The sequence below is a fragment of the Opisthorchis viverrini genome, assembly GCF_000715545.1.
Source record: "Opisthorchis viverrini unplaced genomic scaffold opera_v5_386, whole genome shotgun sequence".
Classification (NCBI taxonomy): domain Eukaryota; kingdom Metazoa; phylum Platyhelminthes; class Trematoda; order Opisthorchiida; family Opisthorchiidae; genus Opisthorchis; species Opisthorchis viverrini.
The window spans coordinates 135,343-155,340 of NW_008752022.1; the positions used below are offsets into that span (position 1 = coordinate 135,343).

Sequence of the window (19,998 nt, forward strand, 5' to 3'; positions counted from 1 at the left end):
TTGATGCGGATGACGAGGTCTGTATACTTGAAACGAGCAACGTCAATATCACCGATTTAGTCATCCGTAAACTAATTCGCCCAGGAAACCAGATTCGTGGAAAAAGCCAACCGAAATTCAAGAGCTATTTGACAAACAGACTCTACCCTCTGTATGCGGCCCTATATTTTGAACTAAATCACGATTAGCGGCACTTTCCAGGCCCAGGTGAGGCTAGAAACATCAATCCAGAATTGTCGTAAATCAGTCGACATCATTTTAGTCAACCGGTGCTTAACACAGGTGATAGTCGAATGTACTCCGAATTTGTATCGCAGACAGCAAAAGCCACGGAATTTTACTATAAAGTAAACTGCAGACAGAATACATAATGCCTAACAAGCTACTCAAATCTAGACGGTTTTGACTTACGGTTTGTTGCGACCACTATTAAAATTTTAGGGACCGAGTCTTGATGTCCAAACCATCATATTGGTGACCAGCATGGCCTAAAATTCTGGCGCACCCAACATCAACTTGTCGGACCACACATCCACACTTCAGTTCCGACTTCACATTATGAAACAGTTTTATTTCCATGCCCTCGCCGACGTGATCTACCGGCTAGTTACAACGAGTCCATCATGGGAAGATTTGTGACGGGCTTTCTTTTAGCTCCTCGATCGGTACAACTTTGTGACCACATTTGGGCCAGAAAAAATTTCTTCACCTCATACATATCCGGTACAGAGTCCTAATATTACCGAACTTAGTCATCATCATCAGTATTGTTAGTTGTGAATGTCCTGGTTGTACGAGGGCTGGGATACTGTCAGGGCGCCTACACCTAGACAGGAGGACGATTAGGGTCCTCAACCAAGGCTTTCGGCCCAAAGGCCTAACCGCAAAACAGCGAGCGGTGTTGGGCTGCATAGGCAAGTACATCACCATTTTTAAGGAACACGTCGCCATACGTGTTCCAACCCCCAATTTGGAGGACCAAGAGAATCTGTTCGTCAGATCTCTACCCATGGACCAATCTGGCATGAGAGACTCCTTGAGTGACGCGCGGACACCCCCCAGTATAGCTCAATGGGTCGCCGAAGTACACAAACCACACAAAGCCACACCACGGTAATAACGGTCCACAGCTGTTGCGCGACCCGGAGGAAGCTGAAGAGCTGAGATTCAACCAGGTTGTTCGAGCATACGTAGGAGCAATCAAGAAGCTAAGGTAGGGTTCGAACCGTGGTCCTTCCAATCAGTAGTCTCGCGCCTTCGCTACTGGGCTCTCTAATCCGGGAAAGACTTCATAGAGTGTTTGGAAATGTATAATACTAATAAGCATCTCGGATACATTCATACTAACAAATCATGCAATTAATACTAGACAGCAACTTGACTAGGACACATGAGCCATTCATGCTAGGATCACGTGACAGCAAGGCAGAGAGATGAAGGTAACTGAAAATGACCGGACTATCATATGAGGGGAATTGAAAACTAGGCAAAAACAAAGGGCACTAGAATGCATTTGCACGGTCACAATCAATCAGTCACTAAATGTGTTTTCCCTCAAGCTAGCGCCAGGTCATGTCAAGATGCCTATCATTTGAAGAAATGGAAGGTAGCCACCCTCCAGTAACCTACAGATGCGGTGAAGCAAAGTGGATATTGAAAATTCTGGGTGCATTTAGAAAGTTCCAACGGTTGAACTTAGTACCTTCTGCAGGTTTTCAAGAGTGGGACGTCCAAGGTGAGATTTTCACCATCATTCCTTATCGGATTACTGATAAGGGGCCTGAGGGATTGACAGTTCTCTTAATTTAAATTGATTTAGCATCGAAATAAATGACCACCGAAAGGGGCCTGGTAAAAAGTGCCCCTCTCGGAAATCCCCATTTGAGGATCTTTGGTTTTGTATCAGCAAAAAAATTTGACAGGTCCCAACTAGAGCATAGCAAGCAGTCTGCTTGAACAGAGCAGAATGTCAATACAGTGTAACAGGGAGCATATGCGACTGGGACCTCGCACAAGGCGAGGCAATGCGGCCACGAATGACATCCCTAACATAAGTTGCTTTGCATCAGAAATGGGCATTGTTGTGTTCCATTTGGAAGCAGTTTTGCTGGTTAGCTCTCCTGTTCACCACTCTGCTCAGCTGTTCAGTCATATTCAGGAATCTCAAAGAATTCGGGGTCAACGCTTGAGACCCTTTGAAGACGGACTGTCAATAATTCAGCTCGAAACGGTCGGACCCCTTAAAATATACCATGTAATCTCAATCGATCGTCAAGTGGTGTCGTGGTTTCGTGTGCAATCCACCTATCCACCGAAGGACAATCAATCGCCTCTGAAATAAGGTGAATTAGGCCGCACTGACCTTTCCTCGGAACACTCCATCCCAATTTAATACCGGAGATCTTGTCTTTCTATTCACTGTCGCATCTTGAACAAAAATACCGCCAACTTTGTCAAAGTGCTTGTGTTTCAGCATCTTATTTAACCGGAAATCGTCGGATTGGATCGTAGGCTACCGGAGGAAACAACCATAAGTCGCATCTATCTCAGCTATCATCACCAGGGGGAAAGCCTGTGTCAGAACAGGCGTTGTCTGTGACATTCTGTATGTAAGGACAGCAAATCCTTTTGCGAAATGGCTTCTTACTCATAAACATCCCTGAAAACAGCGAATCAGGTTCAGCTTGAAAACGCGTGTTCCAGATAACTTTTGTCGAGAACTTACGTGGTCAAATAATGGATGTTGACTGCTCAAGATGATAGAACAGGACATGCGGTACACATTCACTGGACTACAGAGCTCCCATGACAGTCTGAATGAAAGTGACCCGTTCCTAAGCCGAATCGATTTATTCCTGTCAAGCGTTCATCTGACTTCAGGAGCCCATGCGAAACAGATTTGACACAGTAAGGTAGGTGAGGCCCCTCCCCCCTGGACGTATTGAGTTGACAGATTCGCTAGGTGGTTGTTGGTCTGTTCGCCGAGCTTGGCAGTTGTATTGCAAACGTTTCATCACCAATCGAGGTGACATCGTCAGTGCAGGGTTGAGTGGGTCTTTGCTAGGTCTGAGGACGAACAGCAGTTGTGTTTCGGTTATTTGACTACTGTTGTAATACTCTATGATACGTGGTTATATGACACATCAGCACTTTTCGGAATGCTACCGTTGTCTAACTATGGACAGGTGTGCATTGTGAAGATTTCTTGCAGTCCGTATGTTCGAGGCCCGGGCAGAATCGAGGCTGTGATGATGCTTAATGTGCAGCGCAAGGCCGTCCCATGTTCTATTTGGTATGAAATTAAAGATATCGCAGTATGTGAGGGGTTTCCTTCAAGAAAAAAACAACCTTGAATAGTTTTCGGTGCACTTTTTGTTGTTAAGCCCCAATGACATTTTCGGCCCCGTTGTATGCTTGTAAAGCATTCATATTATCTCAACTTCGGTAAATAACAGTTTACGGTTGTTCACACTCCACTCCACTCCCATCACACACACACACTTGATTCCTCTCCCCAAACTAACTACTTTACTCATAAATAGGTACACAGGAGAGATAATAAATATAACCAAACGTACATGTTATCGATTGCCTAGGTATTTGATACAAACGTGAGTTTCATAAGCACATCGTTTGTGCGCAACCCCGGGAAAAATAAAAACGTATGCAGCAAATGACATCAATTGGGTTTTTGATAAAATCATGTGTAAAAGTGCACAAAGTGACCAAATCAACTCACTGGCGCACAAACAAAAAAGAAAACTACCGCCCCTCTGAAATACAAGGTCAAACGCTGAGGGTGTCCCAGATCTGAACTGTACCGTGTTTACTTGGTTATAACTGGTTGGGTGACTGGTGGAATAACCAGAATAATTGCTCCAAGACTGATGTGATGATGTGACATTCCAAAAATACACTCATTTGCATACCAATTTGGTTTCCATAGATGATACCCTAGATGAATCTTCGGCTTATGAAGTCCTTCAACTAAATGTGCTGCACCGGGCCGCTTCACGTTACAGTTGCTACGATATTCGAGATATCACGATATACTGGGTAAACGTGACACACTGCTGATGAGGTTGCTGAAAACTCTTCAACAGCCCACGACCGCTCTCGCACTTCTTGAGGCTCAATAGGTGGGCGCAGTCCCCGCATTCCCATCAGCGTTATGTTCCACTTGAATCCAAATTGTACGGGAGACGAGTGGTCCAGCTGGGATACAGGTGAGTCTCTCATTAAAACCAAACTGAAAAAAATCGTTCAGCTGTAAAACCCTTCCGGTGCCTAGCTGTCATGCCACCCGAAGGGAGCACGAGGACTGGGATACTGCCAGGTTACCCAAGCATAGATAGAGGAAGCCGAGAGACAAAGGTCGGGTGTGAACCACGGACCATCCGATCAGTAAGTTCGCGCCCTAACCACTTGAGCCATCTCGCCTCCTAAAACCAAACTGATATAAGAACGAGTATATTTGTCGAATTTAGTGCAATCTGCGTTCAAGTATAAAATAAAGTTAACGGAAACTCGGGGACTGTGCCTACCTGACGAGCTACGGGAAGGGTAAAACCGGTTTTGTGTTTTCGAGGAATCTTCAGCGACCTTGCGAGTAGTGTGATAAGCTTATACAATATATTCTATTACCGAAATAATGGGAGGTACTCAGTTAGGTGTGATAACCTGGTGCTCCAAAACGGCATGGTCATTGGTTTCACGAGATACTAACTGGATCTAAAACTAAGGAATATGTCTCTGCCTGAACTACGCAGTTGCGGTTTGACGTCATGAGAACCTAAACACCTGGCTTGATTCCAGAATCTACACAAAAGCGAAATGGTACACGGAATAAGGAATTATTATGTTACTCCTAGTTAATCGGACACAGACTAAACGTGTAAACAGAAATTGGGAAATTAACGGTGTCAATGAAACAAGACACACTCGCGAGAAATCTGACACCCAAAAATGGGTGATAGGGATGAAAATGGAAACCGATTGCCAATAGACACATTCTCCTAAATCTGTTTTGTCTTTCCAGGTGTAAGGGTTACTACTCGTATAAATGTAACAATCTATAAATTAAGCGTAGCAAGGTACTTATTATCTGGTACACCTTGTTCAGAAGCCGACAGAAATGCTGAAGAAAGCTGTACAAGACTGAAGACACTGGTAACGTGGCTCTACATCATCGCAAAATGGGAGATCGACTTATCGAAAAAAAGTACTCCAGAACGGTACAGCGATGATAGCACATATCTAGGGAACCTAGTAATCGGACTTGTTTCTCGGGCCTGCTGGAAACAGAACTGAAAACGACATTTTTGCGTGCAACGACAGATAACAAAACAACTCAATATCCGTAGTGTGTAAGGTTGGATTCCGTGGATTGCCATCCAGTCAAGTAGCTCAAACGTTGTGTCTGTAGAACGAAAACAAAGTACAATGGCTGCACATATCGTGTAGGAGAATTAGTGTTACTGATTGAACACACTACTCATAAGGTTGCTGAAAACCCTACGACAGCGTACCACCAGTTTCGCCCTTCTTGCGGCTCATTCGTTAGGCATGGCCCCGGAGTCTTCGTCAGCCTTATGCCTTAGTCGGACACCAATGGAACATACTTGACATAAAGCGCACAGTTTTAGATTACTTCGGTCTTCTCGAGAGACAGCTGAATCTCTCCTCGTTAATGATAGTTTTCGACCTGCGCTGCACACAGCATACCTCATGTTTCAGTCGGCACGATACTGTAGATTTTGTCGGCAAACTATCCTAGACGTGGGATGCAGTTGAGGCAGCCTCCTACATCAGTGTAATTCGCGACTGAGTGAGTGTACTTCCCCAGTGAATTCTGATCCAATTTCCACCCATCAGCAACCCATGCACAGTCGGATTGGAGTGCAACAGCCTCTTCTATTGATCTCCTGTACCGGTGAATCTATGCACGTGCAGCAAACCACTCCCAGAGAGGTCTGATACCGCCACTGGTTCGGGAACCGGGCGCGGCGGGAAACAGCTGTGCAAATGATGTCAATCGGACAACGCGAAGTATATGTAGTTGCAGTTGTGTAAACATGGTGTCGCGTGCAGACGAGACGTGACTGTTTTGACTGTGTTAATGGAGTCGCATCGAAGTCGAAAATTTGCATCGGACCGCCGGTCAAATTGAGTGTAGCCAAAGAGACAGATAGGCAGCATTGGGGAGCTACTGTTAGACAACCGGGTAAACAACAGAAGTTCACTGTGTTGATATTCCCGAGTTTAGTCAGTTGGTCGTCCAGAGACAGGAAAGTGTGCGAGCTATTAGAGCTTTTGTTTCAAAAAAACATGATCCGCATAGTTACAGGGACTTTCTGTAGATTACTGGAATTCAGTTACGCGCCAACCGATTAGATTGAATTCCAGTTCACCAGGCAAGTTGGTCATTGGAGCACACTGTTCTGCGACTCCTTGTACACCTGCTACAAATTGATTGGAAACACATGGAGGTCAACAGATGGCTAATAATCCTACTTCCGAGTCTGCATCCTTGAGTTCCTGAACCAATCGGGGTACATTCTGTGGACGCCGGTGGTACGTGTACTCCTCGGTAAGCATGAGCAGTGGACTGAAAGAAGTTTGGCTGAAAATGTTTCCGGTAAGGTAGGCGGTCAGACTGAACGCACAATCCAGTTTTCAAGAACTAGGAGAATTGCTTGTGGCTTTACACAGATCAGCTGTTACTGTCAGCTAATGTTTTGGAAGACTTGTATGAGAAACGTCGGTGGTTTTCAACCCAGATTTTTCACTGCTAAAAAGATGAGAAGCCTGTTTCATCCGTATTGGAAATCATCAGTCATGTGCATCACACAAAACTCCAGTAGGGAGTCTCGAACCAGCGATCTACTGAGTAGTACTCGCAGCTGATCAGCGGAGTGATTAACTCGAATTTGGGCGAGGTATAACGTCATTAGTCCTTCAATCATGTAAACCATATGACGTGGTCGTGTATTGACCGGCTTTTCGAGTGACAATTCTCAGTGTTTGTTAGCCCTATCCCAGTTCCTTGTCTTTTTCACTACTGAGTCAGCTACGGGAAGAAAGCAAGACGCCAATGAAAATGAAGATAGTGCAGATGTCAGAGAAGCGAAAGTCGATTGCCTGACTAAGATGTATGTCGATGCGGGCTGTCATGAAATGTGGCAGTTGCTCGATGAAAGGTCGAAGCTCTGTTCTTCCGGTCTTTATATTGACTGAGTCAACCGGGACCTACCCGCTACAATCATCGCCCCCAGTGAATGTATGATAATTATATTTTCCCTTGCATTGTCTGTCACCTTACTTTACGGTACTCGACTTGGTTTGATCCATCTTTTATCTGCTCATCCTTTACCCTTACCTCAACCCAACTATACCAGGACCTTGGTTTCCAGGAAACTCCGTGTCTTCATCACTGTCATAGTAAGTAGTACTGCCAAGGTTTACATGTTGCTCCCTCCAAAAACTCCGATTAGTTCGATTCCTCCTGTAACCCACTCCCCAGTGTACCTCCAGCTAATCGTATCAACTTCTAGTTCCTATTCTCCCTGATAATCCACTTGGCCTTGGCTTCACATTCCACTTTCTCTCCAAACGCTTACAAACTCCACATTTTCAAGATCTGGGTTAATTTTGAAATGAGGATATCAAGTTGATTTAGGGTGAAGAAAAAGACACTTCTGGGGACGGACACAAGCCGCCGACCTGCCACTTGCAGGACCGAGTTACCGAGGGAGCTTGATTCCCGCAGCTGATTAATCGCAGTCAGTACAACTTATGACCTATTGTGTGTATTCCACAACGGCCAGGAAGCTCACGTCCTTCACATGCCCAAAGAACCTTTTGTATGAAGTATAGGAAAGTAGACGATTTGACAGATCCGGAAATAAGCAGCCCAAATGTGCTTAGAATGAGCGAAAGTCCGTGTTCCCATCAGTGTTTTTGTCCATTTCACGAATAGGCAGACTTCTTATTTCAGAACTTAACAAATCCATAAATCTGGGTTCGACTCGCTGCACTACTGCGTTTTTTTCTCCCCGACAGTGTAACCTTATGGTGTTTTTGTCGTTTATTACATGTTCTAAACCGGTTTGATATACATTATACTTACGGGTGGAAAGGCCTTCTTTGTGCGTCACCCCATCCACTGCCAATCTTCTGGTTGCCAGGGTATTTAAACAAACTTTACGATCATGTCTATATGCATATAAGTTATAAATAAATAAACTGTTCAGATGCAACATCCTTTCGGTTCGTAACTGCTACGAAACCTGAGGCAAGTACCAGAGCTGACATAGTGCCAGGTTGCCTAAGCCTAAACAGGTGCTGTCGAGACGCAGAGGTTTGGTTCGAACTACGAACCTACGCACCTTAACAACTGAGCTACCTCGAGCTCACGACCAAAAACAGACTTCATCAGTTTGTAGGACGAGAGCTAGGCACATCAGTAGCTAGTATGCAGTTGTATTACATAACACATCGACATAGAAAGAGGCTACTGAGCAAAATAAGAAGTTTGTCAGCTGGCCCATCCTGCGACATTTTCTTTGTTATTCACAAAAAGAATGTAGTTTGCAGTTATCCCACGTTGTGTCTGTACTGTACGTGTTGGCACACCATTCAGTCAAGTTACTCTTCGGAAAGGTAATAAGATATAAATATCATACAAAAATCAACCCCAGGCATCTTCTTGGGTATGACACACGCAAAATATTTCCCAACTTATTGGAGAATGTCCCCATCTTGACGCTTATTCTTGGGTTTGTACAGGGTTCGATCAGCTGGTAAGCTATGGATGGTCTTTAAGGACCAATTGTTAATCATTCAGATGCGCAAGGAGTGCCACCATGCCAAGATTGTCACCTGATCGGTCACTGTACACTACTGAAGTGCACAAACAGTGTTTAAGCCAACCAAAAGTCACATCTGGTTTTCAAACTGATGGACATCACACCACTCAACACTTTGGTTGAAGTTCAAGGATGTCCAGAAAATATTTCCCGACCTGGAAGTTATTCCCATGGTTTTTGGCAAACACAAATTACAAGAGTTATAATAATGAGGTGAATAGCTTCAGAACAAAGCGTTGGTTCATATTGCCAAACATATTTTGTTCATCCACTACGTTCCTAGCTTTTGAGTTTTCTTTATTATCTCTTTCGGACTCAGGCAGACTCGTTAAAGAGGTTTCTGACCGTCTTGTCTGAAGGTATTCAGCTTGAACGCCCAAGAATCAACACGATCTCATTCGGTTCCACAGGCAAACTAAGTAACTAGTCAGAATCGCTGCAGGTTGTGTTAGCTGGGCTATGGCGTTGACCTATGTCCAGCGATCGGGATATTCTACGGTTAAGCCTGTTTTAAATGTTAGAAACCTGGCATCCACCTGGATGTCAGTCAAGTTATGTTTGTAAACAACTTCACATAAGCCAAGTCAGAACGTGTGAACAGAAAGTGTTTTTCGATGGATGTTCATATACAGCAAAGCTAATGACGTCTCTCTGAGTAATTTTTCGACATTACTTTGCCAACATTCGTTGAAGGAGAACGCGGAGCGAAAGTGACCAATCAAAATTTGTAGATTGCTGAGCGATCGATATGACACACTACATCGTGCATTATGATGGGCGCCTGTTATTAGTAAATCTAAACAAGATGCCAGAAAAGTTGCGATTTCCTGGTACAGATAAGGCAGATGGAGGTATGCGCATTTCGATGGTCTGCTAACAAACGTGCCTAGTGTGTGTAGAGAAGAAATATTGGGATCAAAAAACTTGGCGATTGTGTGTGTTACATAAGTCAAACATGGCTTTTGAACGGATAATACAACGACAGAGGCGAGCTACTTTTCGACCACTACGACTGCTTTTTTGTTACGAGCTACCCAAACGGAACCAGGTGGAAAAAGTAACAGCCGATATGGGTCATGAGCTTTTGAAATGAATAATCCCAGTGGTCATCCGACGGGTTCGAGTGAGGCTGAGGACTTTGTTGTGAAGTGCCTCTCTCTTGTCTGATACTGAGTCAGACGGCATATTAGTGCTGTCCGTCGTTGGAATTCGAGCGGACATGCGTAGGGGCAAAACTTGCGACTTCATTTTGTGTCCGAAGGCTATTGGCTGATGGCAGCAGGTATATTTCCCCGATAAATCAATGGTTGAATAGACCGAGAGACGCATTTGTACCTAGGTGTGACCCTGCAGTCCTATAATTAGTTCACGTCGCGCAGTAAACAGAAGCCTCAGGTCAAATGGTATTTATTTATAAATGTGGATTCCATTCAGGCTATGTCGAAGCGCAAACATGCGAACTGACCCAGGAGGGTGATTTGCACGCGGCTCTGACCAAACTACTTAGAGCTTACACAAATTTAAAATGCTGTTGATTTAAACTTCTTTTCTTCTTCGAGCTACATATTTACCTGCGGAACACCTTTTACTTCGCCAGTGGAATCGTCAATTTGAAGTTGGACAGCCAAAATGTACTTTCCGATATCAGATCACTTACTGAAACTATTAACTGGCTAGTTATCTAGACGTAACGCAATATTCATAAAGATGCTGAAAACTCAAACTATTTCAGCCACAGTTCCGGGACAGCTACTCTTGGCTTAAACTTATGACCCCCGCTTTAGCCTCAATAATCGTATCTGTTGACGCAGTGACGATGGGTTCTTTTTTGGCGGACAGACAACAACTAAGCCCGTTCATTGGACAATTTACACTTCAGCTACCGCAAGTTTGCAACCTTTCTGATACTGCACTGATGAGCACAACTCAGGTGTCCTCTAAGATATCAGGTGTGCCCAAGACACCAAGAACAGCACCGTGGAACTAGAGGGTTAAGTTTCTTAGGCATCAACCCCACTTGGTGGAGTGAACCAACTTTGCGAAAAATTGCGGATAAAACCAACTTCGGAGGTTCAATTCAACCAGTTCGATAGATTTGTTCCACGGGGGGCAGTAATTTGTATTTCCTTTCCCCCGGTCGAATTCTTCCCTTGTCTCCTGCTGTTTACTGCGTCTACCCCATAGACGCAATGTGCATTTGTCATTCCTCATGAAGTTTTAACTCTTGACTTGTCGAACCAATTTGGTCGATCACCCTTTACGCGCCCTTTTTCACCATTTTGCGTTACCATGTGTCGTGCCCAGGCGTGTGTCGCAAAATAAGATCGACTTGCCATCTTCTTCGGGCTTTCTTTTGACTTGCACTACTTCGTGCAACAGTTTAGAAGGAAACCCCCATAACTTGAGGTTTGTACCCCTCTTATTACGTATGTTATACATGTAGTACCGGATCTTTTGATGAGTCTCAAGAATCCACAATTTCTGGCTTATGATTTTGCGCGTCACTCAACTGGGCTTTCCTGAATATGTCGAAGTATTCTACAGTATTAGATGCCTGTTTGGAAGATATACCATCCTGAATACTTGCAAGACGTAGCTAGCGTCTTGAGCAAGGGGGGTTACGTTCTTTTACTTTTATAAAAGATTGAGAATCAGGAAACCGCGAACGATTTTCATTAGCAACCAATAACATCCTTAGGTGGGAGCCGCATTCATTCAAGTGACAAAGTACATTCCTTTCCCGAGTTTTTCATCGGGCACGATATTAGAGATATCAGAGTGCACTTTCTTCACAAACATCCTAAATCGGGTTGCTGAGTAGTTCGAGTAGTGTGCCACGTGTGTTGAATCAAATCACGCGGCTACTAGTTCCCAGTCGAAGGACAAATATCAAACATCTATCTATAAGCAGCTATTCTGTTCACTCCATCGCATGCTCATGTTGCACGAAAAAACAGGTTGGTCGAAGAGCGAGGCATTCGTTGGACCGGAAAAATAAACCGGCCTGTCTGAGGGGTGGACTAAAGTTTTCCCGTCCAAGCACAATTTTGGGACTCCTGGTAAAAACCGATCCCACCACAACTATCGATAATGGTTTTCAGATCATCTGTCACTGTAGAACTGACCACGAGTAGTAACCCTCCGAACAGTGTTAGCTACTAAATTCACAATGATCCGTCAATGCAAAATGAAACGGTTGCAGGTTCCCGTTAGTCGCCGCTGTCACATCACAAGCCAGAGAATCAGCTGGGTTCCAGGTGATTCTCTCGCACAAACCAAATTTGTTTGGAACTGAGTGTATTTCGCTAATCGTTCAGCTGCAGCACCCTTTCGGTGCCTAACTGCCATGTCACCATAAGGAAGCACGAGGGCTGGGATACTGCCAGGTTGCCCAAGCTTAGACAGGGGAAGTTGGGAGGCAGAGATCGGGTTCGAACCACGGACCTTCTGGTCAGTAAATTCGCGCTCTAACCACTTGGGCTATCTCGCCCCTTATTTTGCTAATGCACACAACTGTCCACGATCCAGTCGCGTTTACTGAAAGGTGACCAGATTTTGAAAATGTTCGATGGCGTGTGCTCTCAAAGGTCACATCTCGCAACGCTGTCTACTTTCGCTCACTGCACATACGTGTTTCAAACAGGAGGGCGCCTCCAGGTGGTGAGATTTGAATGCCCAAAGACCTTTGTTCGGATTGGAACGCCTACATCCCCCGGTGTAGTAGTCGACAGCAGATTAATACAACGGTGTTGTGAACAAAGCTCGTTTTCAGCCCACACTAAAGCATTGTGACATGTCACATCTGTTCTCCAACATACTGGGTCTGTCAGCCACTGTCTGTTCAGTTTTTAACCCACACTCTTGTGTCCATTACCACAAGGCATTCAACATAAACCTGGTTGACCGTGCCCAAGTCAAGCAACTAACACAAGTTCACCGCTCTTGACACTCAGTCGAAAACTCAGTGACCACTGATCACAGTTAAATCTTCTCTGCCTTGGAAGTTCTTTGTGACGTGATGGTGTTCCCATTTCCGGAGCGTAGGGATTACCACCCATTTTAGGTCAGATCCGTGTTTGTATCAGCCGCAGAATTTACATTGCCCAGAAACGGATGCTGTACAGTTCATGTGCCCAACCTCACCGCTGCCCGCTAACTTGACCTTTGACCTTGTGAACTAACCTTGGCTGTCCGCTGCTTCCCAGTGTCCGAACTGGTTTTGTCACCTATGTAGTTCCTCACGAAATGTCTGTTGATTCCCGCTTCGGGCTCTCAAATACTTTGAGCTTTTGGGCTCGTTCTACGCTAGTATTGAGCCAGGATGACTTCATATCATTCAAAGATTGTTTCTTTGAGTTTCTACAACTAGGTGAAGTGTTCTTCAAGTCATTCGGATACTGAAAACTCTACTCAGCGGTTCTTCTAGAAATTTCCCTAAAATCACTCGTTATGTTTAACAGCCAACTAGATAGGCCAAAAATCTTTGATTTTTACTCATCCACGTCGGCCTAGCAGCGAAGCTAGCGTCCATTGTTATGCAAACTGTTTCAACTAGTGATTAAATCCTAGCGACCTTATTTCCACGTACGAAATTCGGTGCCTATGGTGGGCGAAGCGGTCAGCGCCATGCATGCCTTCCCGTAAAGACAGCATTACATTAAGATTTTGGATTCAGCCGGTCAGTCAGCTGAGCAGTAGAAAGCATGGGGTCTGAATGCCTTTTCAATATCTAGTAGTCTTGTCCATGGATAGGCTATTCGACATAGCAGCTAGAGTTTGCCCCCTCGGGAAACATGTCCATGAGGTGACATCTGCAACTCGGTCAACAAAATGGTAGCCCCCTAACCTACTGAAGTGGCCACCAGGGGCATTGACGAAGACATGTCCTGAGTAAAAATCGATCGGATAGAACCTACCCACTGTGGTTGTACCAGTAACATTTATTGGGAGATCATCGTACATGTTCACTTCAGTGTGTGAGCAACGTTTGCAAGCCGTTCTCACCAAGTTCTAAACGGTTGCAGACAGTGCTGGCGATGTTGCGGAATATAGGTAATTCGGGTGCGCTTTTGGTGACTGCTGTCTCTGGGGACGGAATCCTGCAACAAATTTCGAACACTTTCGATGTACCTTTACTAAAAGCCATCTTCTAGTCAATCCATTGTTGCTTGTGTTCTTAGTTCATCCGAAGAATCACTTGGGGGCAAATAAACAGAGTTGTGGCCCATGGAACATTGTAATCGGTCAGAAACGGTCGTAATATTCAGTCAGAAATCATAACCACCGCAGGCGGACTGCTAAAGACTTGGATGAGTTGAATATTTCGAACGAAAGTTGAATCGTTTCCGAAGCAATCTCCACAGTAGATTTTGTGATCTTTTCAAACCAGGAAAAGGCTGTTTTTAGAATCATTCAAGTGATGATGGGGATGAAGTTTATGATCGGTTATCTGAGCCATCAACGTGAGAAGGGGGACCTTACTGATATCGGCTGCCACGGAATGCAGTAGCCATTGCTCACAAAGCAGAATAGATCTGAATGATATATTCAGTGGCCCTGATCGGCATTCAAGAAACGATTTTAAAAGCTCAGTTCATCCTATTCTCAGCCTGAATTCAAGGGGCTAATATTATTCCGCTCTTGAATAATTTCACCTCTGTGCGAACAGACACAAAAATAAACCGAGCTTATTCACTCTCCTGCGTAACAATCTGGCTTTGACAGGAGACTCAATCTCTCGTTCGGGATTTGCCTTCTTATAAGTTGCTTTCACACAGTACGGAAGCCACGTGTCTCGTACGTTGTTTTCCAAGGTCAGGTGGATATGCCTTGTCGACAAGTTGACTTCTGAATTACAACTCAGTTAACGAGCACTCACTTTGGAAAGCGATTGGGTAGCTTTGAGCAGAGTCCCATCCCCGATCCGTTTGGTGTCAACAGACGAAACATAACCGGGTCACAAAGGTGGCATGATATGAAGCAAAAAAAAGGAAAAATCTATACTGCTTTCTGAGGCCAATCAAACAACTCTTCGAAGACGATCTCCACATCTAGCTGGGCCTAATTTTACCTCGATAGCTGGTGTGCAGATTTTGTGGAAAGATTCGAATAGAGGTCAGTGATCCGGACAAAAGAACATAGTCCATAATCCGGAACTTATTGTTATCCGTCAGAACCCTACTCCATTGATAACCAGAAACAGTTTGACCGGTACTCATCCGCTTACCGTTTGTAGTTTGCAGGATATGCAGCCCATCGCATCTGCCTCGATTACGTCACACTGGTTTTGCAATCGAACCCGGAACCAAGCCCCAGTTTCCCAAACTCAAGCCACTACGCTTTTTCTCATATACCAGCTATTACACGCGTGATTAGTGCATGCAAGATGGCACAATCCCATCTGAATTATCTTCTCTCACGTCATAGGTGTCAGATTCGAAGCATTTCACAACCACATTATTTTTCCACATGTATGGGAATGTCTCATTCCGTCAGGTAAATAGGAGAGGGAATGAGGGGGAAGGCCGGTGAGCGCAAAGCTGGAGTAATTGTCGCTTTGGTGCTGTTTGGCTGTGTTTACTGACCAAGTTGTGTCAGAACTGTAGACCATCCAGTTATGGAAATTAGTTTGAAGACCAATGGAGATTTCGTCTCCCAAGTAAAGGCCATTTATGCTGAAAAACCAAGCAGCACTGTACAGCTGTTTCATCCCGAAACTCCAGAGAGTTTTGAACTTGACAGACCACATCCCGGTTAGTAGTTTGAACACTTGAGCGTCTGATCGACAGCGTGATCAACTCGCACTTAGACAGGATATAGCGTCACTCATCTTTCGATCAAGTGATCTAACTAAGAGTAAATCACATTGCTGATCAACCACCGGTAGTCAAACGGTTAAGTGTTTAAACTACTAGCCGGTAGGTTGCGGGTTCGGGACTCCCCTACGTAAGATGCACATTGTCGATTTCAACGTTTAAGTTTTTTCAACGTTGATTGACCTCACTGAAAGTACAAAAATTCCATTAAAAATTCCAAAATCTCCCCACATTACTGACAAGTCACTTGACCGGCATATTAACCAAAGTTATTGACGCATGTTCGCTCCACTCGGCAAGGGAACATCGTTTAAATTGCAGCTACTGTGGCAACCTCCTTTGATTGCAGATCAACTCACGATCCCCGTATTGAAAGTGACCCGTAACATCTGTGCGTGTGTTCGGGGGGTCTTTGGATCACTTTATCCAGTCATTCTGTGTTGTGGACCACAGCCTCCTTGATGTCTTCTTAGTACCGCGAACCCCGGTCTGGATAGCCGCTTGATTGCCTGGTGCGCTCGGCCAAACCAGAAAAGTCAAGTGAACGTGCGAGCCAGCTACTCTGTTGATCACTGTCGCGTACAAGCGGTCAAGAGTGATACTAAGAATACAACTCATCCGTCAAGGGCGAGTTATGTAGTTATGTAGTCCGTTACGTTCGGGGCTGGTTCTCCTAGTAGTCGTTGGACGTTGCAAGTCCATCAAACAAACTGGTGCGTTGCAGAAAGGACAGACACTCCGAAAGTGGCCTTATTGTAAGTCATATGGTAGCGCTTGACTAATTTGTAACCGGATTCAATCGGCGTATTTTACAGGTACTGGTCCGCCAGAGATCCACAATTGGCAAAAAGCGCTATGCACACCGCGCAATAGGTGCTATTTCTTTACTATCTAACCTATGACTTAACGCTCACGGATGGCAAATACCCAAGTGTGGTCAAGTGGATGACTTAGTTGCTTCAGTAGAGGCTCTCTTGCCGTCCTAGTATGAGAAAGGACGAGGAAACTATCATTAAGATGTCAACCATTGTTCCCGGGTCTTTGTGTAGGTATGACAGGAAACAAAAGTCTGGCATTAGGAATAGGTTGCCCAGGTGAGATGAAAAAATGTTGCGACGTTCAGTATTCACCTGAATGTTCACACAGTGGTTGGAGCGTGAATTTACTGACCGGAAGGTCCGTAGTTCGACTTCCCCTGTCTAGGCTTGGGCAACCTGGCAGTGTCCCAGTCCTCGTGCTTCCTTCTGGTGGCATGGCAGTTAGACACCGAGAGGATGCTACAGCTTAACGATTTTTTTCACTCAATACAGGTCCTAGGTCTCGAAGCTATCGGTCGCTGAATTCTTTGCGAAAAGTAGGATTCATGAAGATAAACCAACCAAACGATGAAATGGGTCGAACGGCATATCATTCTCACTATGAACGAGGTAATTAAGAAACAGCTGATAAGAAATTAAATGTGTATTATCCAGAAAGGTTGGCATATGGATGGCCCATTGTTCAGATACTGCAGGCGTATTTTCACACTGCTGCCGAAGTGATTCATCAAACTTAGACTTTCGTCCTGTCAGTGGAGCTGGCGTGTGTTGAAAAGCCTAGGATTCCTGCTACGCTGTTTCACCCTTGTGAGGAATCATCAGCAGTGCGCATCTAACGAAACAGAGAGTCTTCAACCTGCGACCATCCAGCCAGTGGTTGAACACTTAACCGTTTAGCCACCAGTCGTTGAACAACAGTGTGATCAGGTCTTACTTAGACAGGACGTAGCGCCACTGGTTATATATCCATCAAGTGGTAAGTAGATGGCAGCGCAACCATTTAGAGTTGAAATCCTCAACAGACACATATCAGGTACAGCTACTCACTGGGCCCGAATCAGTAGTGTTGCTAGCCCAGTTAGGGATACCACACAAAGTCACACAGTTATCTTTGTTCATGCCAAAGAAACATCGTTAGACCGAACAATGATAAGTAATCGGTCGACGGTAGTCAACATGCCTCCTCATCAACTACTTGCCCCGCTGAACACACCCTGTCCACTTGTGTACATCATAGGTGAAATTACGGTTACTTTAGATATGGTTATACTTTGTAAAAGGTTAAACTTGACACGGTCTACGTGTAGTTGATAACTAGTGATAACACAAAGTGCTTGAACCTAGTCGTGTTGAGATAATTCGGGACTGTTTTTTTTCTGAGACAATATTTATGAACTATACACCAATATTCGCACTTACTTCCGGGTGTTGGAGTCCCGTGCTCTCGACGGGCTTCATCTGTGGTGGCGATGGGCACAACAGAACAATAGGGCAGTTTGAAATCCAAATCAATGCGATAAACTAATCCAGTGGCAGAAGAGGGATCACTTGAAGACGACCCGAAATCAGCAAGTAGGTCACCTGGACGGTCCTGACTTGCTCGCGGAGCGCCGACAAGACAAAATGACTGCGACTGACCCACGTAACTGGCTACGGAATACCCAAAATAACTGCCTGGCTTAGTGTGTGCATAACGTTGTACTGCGTTTGGGGGAAATAAGAGGTCATCTTCAGGAACTTGACTATATTTCTCAGTCCGTGGGGCTGATGCCGCTACCAAAAGGACAACATAGTAGTCAAACAGAAAAATCCAGTTTGTTTTGGAGCGCAGCATGATGACACGAACGGAAACCGTTTAATCCGTTTCACAGCGGTAGCACATTGTCTAGCAGCACAGTCGCAGGAGATGGATATTTTGGGCGAGCATGAATGGCGGTCGGTGATGGGTAGCGGCGTTTTTGTTGTTCTGATGGCTGGCCATAGGCACGTTCAGTTGCCCAATCGGATGGTAGCATGCACACATGCTGGTGTGATGAGTAGGCACGCGGCCAACGCCCAGGTCTGGTCAAGGCACGGCATGTTATCCACCAGCTGCAGGTCAAATGCTTTGACGTTAGTGCGGACGCACCATACCATCCGTCCATTATTGGTGAACCGGTTGCGCGCCCACTAACGCACGTACGCATGCGCGCACGCAGTCGTACACACACTGCGGTATGCATCTGGCTTGACGCAAAAATCCTGGGCCTGTCCACGTGCGCTTTTACCGCGACAGCGGCTTGGATTACTTAGCTCAGACTGGCGTTCATTTTTTGGATCTCTTGTGCAAAACTCCCAGAACGCCGATGCCAAATTCCGCAAGTTCTCATCCATTGTACCGACAAAGGACTAAGTATTTAGACACCTGTACAAATACCCAAAATAATTCTGAATACCTACAGAAGAGGCAACACATGTCTATTTTTCTATCCCACACGTGCGCAACTTTCATCCAGGTCGTCCAATTTAACTGACTGTCTTTGTTGTTGTACAAAAGTCTTATCAAGACAATTCTATACGGAAAGATTTACGAAACATCTCATTTTCTCTAGACTATCCAACTNAACATCTTTTCTCTAGAACTATCCAACTTGCAAACGATGTCGGGACTAGAAGTGGCTGTCACATAAAGGTATCGGTTTACCTTTCTTGAATTGATATATCGACGGGGATGTACCTTAAGAAAGTTGACAAAGTTGTTATTTTAGGAAAGTTATTAGGTAATGAACTCAGTTGACGCCAGATAGTATGATAAACAAAGTTTACCAACAGTCGGGAAAATGTTGGGCTTTCAGTAACCACCCATCCCAAGTTTTTCAATACGAATCATGTCCAATTTGGGTGTCTGCTTGTTCGCTGAGCTGGACGATTTGATTGCAAGCGTTTCATCAGCCAGACGGGGTGATATCATCAGTGCGTTGTTAGGGAGCGTAGTGGAGCGTAGCAATGGGTTAGCGTTTGTGTGTTGAGTAGTGTTGCGTATGCGTTGATATACATGCTGCTAGAGGGGGCTGACAATGATTAGTTGTTCGGTCGGGCGGCTCCACTGGTTGCTCTGTTATCCTGTATCCTGATTCACCGATACTCCCGTGGCCTTTGAGCCTGGTGTCCCCTGCCCTCATACTCTGATCGACGTTGGAGTGACCTTTGTCTTCGGCCCTTCCGAGTTCCTGCTTGTAACCTTGTGATCCTTATTTCTTATTTTGTGTATCCAACATTTGGTTGTCCTTGGGTAATCCGGTTGAAATGTTGGTCCTTCGCAAGTAATGGTGTCTAAATTGGATCTCAATGCATCATTTGGTTGTCCTTGGGTAATCCGGTTGAAATGTTGGTCCTTCGCAAGTAATGGTGTCTAAATTGGATCCAGTTCAATGCATCGGTTTATCGAATCCGCACTGGAGTACCATGCTTCCGGAAATTCCCTTCTGTGTCTTGTGTCTCCGTGCATCAAAATTCTGC

General features: G+C 45.0%; 1 protein-coding gene across 1 annotated transcript in view; it reads right to left on the reverse strand.

Moving 5' to 3' along the window:
* T265_10413 (hypothetical protein) overlaps positions 1 to 18,413 on the reverse strand; it is a gene marked incomplete at both ends in the record, with an annotated part of 77,033 nt that extends 58,620 nt beyond the window's left edge. Inside the window, one exon of the mRNA XM_009176779.1 lies at positions 17,920 to 18,413. Coding sequence (XP_009175043.1) covers positions 17,920 to 18,334 — 415 coding nt within the window. The remainder of the gene's footprint in view (positions 1 to 17,919) is intronic.
* Between the last annotated feature and the right edge of the window lie 1,585 nt (positions 18,414 to 19,998).